This window comes from Gymnodraco acuticeps, unplaced genomic scaffold (assembly GCF_902827175.1).
Source record: "Gymnodraco acuticeps unplaced genomic scaffold, fGymAcu1.1, whole genome shotgun sequence".
Lineage (NCBI taxonomy): Eukaryota > Metazoa > Chordata > Actinopteri > Perciformes > Bathydraconidae > Gymnodraco > Gymnodraco acuticeps.
Window position 1 is genome coordinate 694,642 of NW_022992079.1, and position 6,601 is coordinate 701,242.

At 34.5% G+C, this 6,601-nt stretch overlaps 1 protein-coding gene and 1 long non-coding RNA gene across 2 annotated transcripts; both read left to right on the plus strand.

Annotated features, from left to right (window-relative positions):
- Positions 1–707: 707 nt before the first annotated feature.
- On the plus strand, positions 708–3,082 carry LOC117537207. The gene is made up of 3 exons (XR_004567688.1): positions 708–2,096; positions 2,196–2,243; positions 2,384–3,082. It is a non-coding gene; the product is annotated as an uncharacterized LOC117537207 (long non-coding RNA).
- A 6-nt stretch (positions 3,083–3,088) lies between these two features.
- On the plus strand, positions 3,089–5,709 carry LOC117537217. The gene is made up of 4 exons (XM_034202368.1): positions 3,089–3,458; positions 3,594–3,749; positions 3,992–4,084; positions 5,425–5,709. Exons 1-4 carry the CDS (start codon positions 3,114–3,116, stop codon positions 5,707–5,709), a joined length of 879 nt encoding a protein of 292 aa, XP_034058259.1. The 5' UTR covers positions 3,089–3,113.
- Positions 5,710–6,601: the final 892 nt, after the last annotated feature.

Here is a 6,601-nt window from a genome sequence, read left to right on the forward strand (position 1 = left end):
TCATTGTTTGATTGGTCCATTTCAGAATAATATATATGATATGTTTTATAATGATTGATCATGAAAGTGTTCTCAAAGCTGGTAAAGGTGCAGCTAGTTTGAATGACTTTGTATACTGCAGGGTAGCTGGTGGATTTACTCCAGGTGGAACTAAAATCTGATTATATCACTTGATTATATTTCATATCATTCATCCACACATCTATGAAGTAACTAAAGGTATTAAATACTTGTAGTGAAGGAAAAGTACACCATGTACCTCTGACTTATGTTCACTGCCAACCTAAAAGTACCTAAAAGAATAGTAATCAATAATGTATTGAAAAGTTATTTGGCTGATTGTTTTTATATCGGCTCAGCCAGGTTATATGCCCAGTCTACGTACACTCTAAAAACAAATGCTTGGCTTAACAAAGAGAATCAAGGCAATAGGTTGCATCGATGGTTATTGAGTTAAGACAACTTCTAATGAAATGTTGTTAAAGCAACAAAGTTATTTGAGTTAGGGGAAAAGGCGCTTCCTCTACATAGAGGTGTTTTCAATTACCACTTACTTAATAATTGGTAGCATAAACACAAGTTTTTATGTTGATTACTCCAAAAGTTCCAACTTGTTTTACCGTATGATTTAAATGTAATCTTAAATTGTGTATACTTAATTACCAACATGTTGAACATGGACAGATGTTTTTAAGTTCACTCAAAAAAATGATTCAAGCCCTTCTTAGACTTGACACATTAAAAATGGTTTCACTTTACTTAAATATTTTTATTTAAGAAATAAACCTAAGTATAGTTCATTAGTGTAACACAAATTACATTAATCAATTCACTTATTAAATGTATTTAAGACAGAGCAACTCAAAATGAATTGTTTTCATTGGGGACCGCCCCTTTGCACACCCCCTTTGCGTATGCGCAACATCCGTTCTGTCATTTGCCGCCTTTTGTCTAACACTGACTGTGGAAACTGACTGGGGAAACTGACGGTGGAAAGTCTATTATTTGGTAAGTATTTGTTTTTTCTAGTAGTTTAGAATGTTCCCTGTTTCCAAGTAATGCCTTTTCATAATATCGACAAGAATATTTGAAACCACCGTGTTATATTTTGCTCCGTTTTTAGTTGGGTCTAAACAGCAAGCTAGCTAGCTTGCTAGATATGGTTAGCATTGAATACTGGATAGTAGAGATCATTAGATTATATTACATTAGATTTAACGTTATTGTCATTGAACACAGTACACCGAAATTCAGTTTAAGTTCAACCAAAAAATGCAACGAGTAATTAAAGTGCATGAGGTAAAGCGGCAAGCTAGCTAGCCAGATAACTGGTTTGTTAGCTAGCTTGCTAGATACGGTTAGCATTGGATACTGGATAATGGAGATCATTAGATTATATTACATTCGATTTAATGTTATTGTCATTGAACACAGTACACCGAAATTCAGTTTAAATTCAACCAAAAAATGCAAAGAGTAATTAAAGTGCATGAGGCAAGCTAGCTAGCCAAATAACTGGTTTGTTAGCTAGCTTGCTAGATACGGTTAGCATTGGATACTGGATAATGGAGATCATTAGATTATATTACATTCGATTTAACGTTATTGTCATTGAACACAGTACACCGAAATTCAGTTTAAATTCAACCAAAAAATGCAAAGAGTAATTCAAGTGAATGAGGTAACAGTATAGGAGGCAGAGCCTGCATGCAGCCCAGCAAGGGCTGCCATTTTCTATCATAAAGCTCAGCAGGTGTGTCCATCTCTCTCCTGGCCTTAGTGCAGGCAGGCAGAGGAGGACAGGCGGAGCCACTCGTTTCTGTAGGAGTTCAGTTGAGTTTAGTTTTTTACTGCCAAATATTTAATATAAATAATGAGATAATATATATGTGAATCTTGTATGGGTTACTTCACTCACAAGCAGGCACCCAGAGTTGTGCAGAAACGTTTTTTGGGTTGTGCAATCTTAGGCAATTATGTGTTTTCTGTGAAAATTCAAATATATAAGCATTTTAATCACACCTCTAAAATATATTTGTTGTCTTTTGCAGTTTGATCAGCATTAACAAGCACCTTGTGGAAACCTCTTATTTATGGTAAGTACACGGCTACTTTCACAATACTTGCACAAGCTGATCTGTGACATTGTCAGTTGTTCAGTGTCAATTGCTAATTCTATTTATTCTCTTTTTCAGGTTATGCATGTGGCAGTGCAAACACTGCAGTTTGGAACTAGCTAGCAGGTATTTGTTGTTAAAACATTTCCAGCAGACACATGCACATTTAAGGGGCAGTTAAACTGTAAAAACATTTTTATGTTCATCTTTGATATAATCCTAATGTGTTTCTTTCTTGTTATTCTTTCACCTTGTTTCTGCTCTAGATTAAAAGGTGTTCCATAACGGCAGGTCGGGCGCTTCTGCGCATCATCTTTGCCGACCAGTCTGACTCTAGAAAACTGACCCTGGATTCGGGAATCCCAGCAACAGTTGAAGAACTGCACACATTTGTCAAGACATCTCTTCAATTGAAAGAGGACTTCCGTCTGCAATACATGGATGTTGACTTTAACGAGTTCATGAATCTTACATCAGTGTCTGAAATTCAGGATAAAAGCACACTGAAAGTAATTTACTCTCCTATATTGTCAAATATTGAGCCCTCCATCACTTAGTACACAGTTGACTCATTTGATAAGACCTCAATTACTGGAAGCTCAGAGTCTCTAATCCCTGCATCATCAATAGCCTCATGCTGCAGTGATGATATGGTGTATACGTCAACCCCGCATCCATCCCCTGAAGCTCAGGCCTCACAATTGTTATCCTGGCCCACAGTTTTTGTGGTTCCTAAGCTCACCTACGAGGCTGAATTTGAGCTTCATCTACAGAATGCAGAGTTTGAGACAACTGGTACATACTTCCAGCCTGGCCTAAAGCTGAAAGGAGTCATTCTTGATGGCCTAGCCCAAGAAATGATCAAATTCACAAAATATCCAAAAGACTATCAGTGTGAAGAGGTAGCTGCAGCGTTGACGAGGGCCCACCCTTGTTTGGGGCAGCTAGGATCCAAGATAGGATTTGGGGGGGTGGAAACAGTCTCTTAAGTACAAAATGCAAAACTATCGTACAAAGCTTGGCCGTCTTGGACATCCTGAAATCCTTGTGAACTCCTTAAAGCACAAGAAAACAGGCCAAGGCAAAGCTGCAGCAAACATAAAAAAAACAAGAAAAGCTGAAATAAACTACATTCCTCTGCACCCAAAAGGCGAAACCACAGAAAGCTTGGAGAACGAGAGAATTGCCTTATTGTCAGAACTGAAAAAGCGTGACAATGAAGTGGTGATAAAAGCAAAAATGGAAAAAACCTTCTCTCACAGACGCCTTGAGATTGTGGAGCAAAGGCCTTTGATAGGGGACTTCAAATGCAGATGGCCTGCTCTGTTTCAGCAGAGTGAAGTAAGTAAATATTTGTATTTGTTGACAGTCTTTTATTATTATCCTTTGTGATTCATGTCTACATCCTTGCATGGTTGTGATTCTAATAAACAAGTAACAATTGGTTGTATTGTGCTTGTTAATAATATTTTTAAGGTGAATGCGGAGTTTTTGAGGATCACAACATCACCACTTCAATCAAAGTTCATGTGGCAGCTGGACCACTTCTCAGACAAGCTCTTGAAGATCTTCAAGATCAAAGGAGGACTAAAGGGCCACAAAATCAAGGAAGCCCTTGCAATATCAGATTTGGTTAGTATAAATGCAGAGAACCTCGTTTTTCACTGTATTGTTTTTGTCCATGCTCATATGAACACATTTAAGAAATTGTCTGCTTTTATAGTGTTTTTAAGGCAATAGCTTATTGTGGAAATGTAGGGGTAAGGAGTCCTGCTTAGGGAAACACACGACAGATACAGCCCTCTACTTTGTAGACCTGCTCTGTTGCACATGCATTGTGCTTAATTGTCTTTGATTTATCGCCCCTGCTTTAGTTTGAAAACATCCACATCAAGAGGGGGTGCATCCTGCGAAGCATCGCGATCTACCTCAACGAGGATCCAGACTCTTTTTTTAAGGACTATCAGGTATGTTTATCACAATATGTTTTCAATGTAGTGGTTAACAGTGTTACCCACAATTATAACCACCATTACTTACATTGATAATAAGAAAATTCTATGGCGCACACAACCCTATCCCTGCTTACATCTAAATATCTTATCACATATCATAAATACATGCAGAAATAAATAAATGTATACATTAATATAGGAATGAATATATGTAAGAATGAATAAATACAGAAATAAAAAAATAATAATAAATAGATACAGAAGTAATTTCATCGGGCAAGTGTTAAAATAAATATAGAAAAAAGTGAATTAATACATTTATACAGATATAAATACATCTATAAATTAACATAGGAATACAATTGATAAATACAAATGTGAATTAAAACATGAATATATCTGGAAATAAATACAAATAATAAATGAATGCTGAAATAAATATTTACATTTATATATAAATACATCTATAAATGAATAAATAAATATGGACATGAATACATATGTAAGAACTTATAAATAATTGAATAAATACATAAATAAAATAATAAATAAATGCTGAAATACAGAAATATATTAATCAATAGATTCATGTTTAAAAAGGTATGTGAATGCAGCAATTACTAAATTGTTAAAGGAATAATTACATAATCACATAAATCAAGGAAATAAATTATTAAATAATAAATAATCAAATACATATCGAAATAAGTAGGTAAATGCATAATTAACTACAGGAATAACAACAAATTACATGATTAAGTAGGGATGTAAACAAATAACTTAATACCTGAATTAATAAATAAGATAAAGTTGATAATCAAACAGAACATACAGGAATATATCTTTATAATTTATTTATGTAAACATTTTCTTACAAGCTTAATTTAGTTCTGTGTTGGAGGTCCTAACCTTCTCTGGTATCACTCAGGACATTTTTGTCCAAATTGGTAATTTTTCACATCAGATTTGGCTATAATGATTTTGTGTTTTTTCTAGATACTTTTTGGAATTTCAATTTTTCTAATCGGTCTCGAATACACTGTGTACAAATTACCCTAATTGTCCATTTAAAAAATGTTCCCACACTTCCCAAAAAGTGTGGGGGAAAAATATTTAAATATAATATTGTTATCATATCATTTTATCATTCAAGTTTTTGAAAGTGGACATTTTTATCCTGAGTGGCCAGATTGGGTAGTACATTTGAGTGATACCAGAGGGTTAGTCTAAAACTGTTTTGATCAATGAGGAGAGCCACATAAGTAAATCTGCTTCTATAAAATGTAGTAATTCAGGTTAGTTAACACATGTGTTGTATGCTTGTGTCTTTGTTCAGGCCACTGCCTCTGAAGATGCCAAGAGGGACATGGCAATCACAGTCATACACACTTCAAAGAGATGTGGATGGGCAGCAAGAGGACGTGGGAATTGTCATCGAAGGCAATATAGTCATGGACAACTTGGGCAGCGTGATTGTGGGGTTTGTCATGCTATTGGGACTTATTTATGCCCTGGATTTGAGCTTTCCGGACAACCTCAAACACACCTTCGAGTTCATGCAGAAGGTAGTGATGAATCTGGATGGGCACAAGCTGAATGGTAAAATCGAAAGTCTGAAGATCAAGTTGTTCGATTGAAATGTGAAAAAGAAGTGACTCATGAGTTCATTGTTGTCATTTTATTCACGAGTTTCCTAATCAGAGCAGATTGAGCCGTTATATCAATCATTTGTGCTTTTCTGTATTTGTTTGTTTCAACACACTGTAACACTATTTCCATATGTTGGTGTTTGCAGTGCACTCTTCATGTTATGTGTTATTGTCCTGTTAGAAGAGCAGTGCATACCCCTGTTATATTGTATTCATTGTATTTGGCAAAGGGAGATTTGTAAGTTAATTATAGGAGTTCCATTTCTCTGCCATTTTAAAAATGGTATTATCTTTCAGAAATGTTTTTCATCTTTCAGTGTGAATTCATTCATTTTAAAACACTATTGAATGGAGGATTGTTTTGAATAATGTGAATTTAAAAATAAAAAAAACTAAACCATGTTTTCTATCATGTGTAACACATTTTTATTAAATTATATTTAACCTCATTATTTCATTTTCAATTAATTAAATAGGATTTAGGTGGACTAGCATTATCTAAATTCATAAAGGTAATGTTATCATTTTACTTAAACTCTATTTGAAAAATTTGAGTTGGACTAACTCATTTACATTATACTGCATGGATGCCATTAGTTTGAGTTTGTGCCACATATATTTATTGGATGGAAAACCTGCCAACAATAAAATTGAGTTAATCCAATGAGTTATTTCTTTGAGTGTTGACAGCCATTTGTAAATTAAGTTGCTCCAGATAATATTGTATTCAATAGGGTTTTTCTCTTAGCTTTTCCATGTTTTGCCTTTAAAGAAAGAAATTAATTGATTCCACAACAAAAATATTAGGCAATTCACTTTTTATTTTTGAACTGCAGTTGTTTATTTCAACACATGATGTTTCAATCAGGAGAGTTTGAAT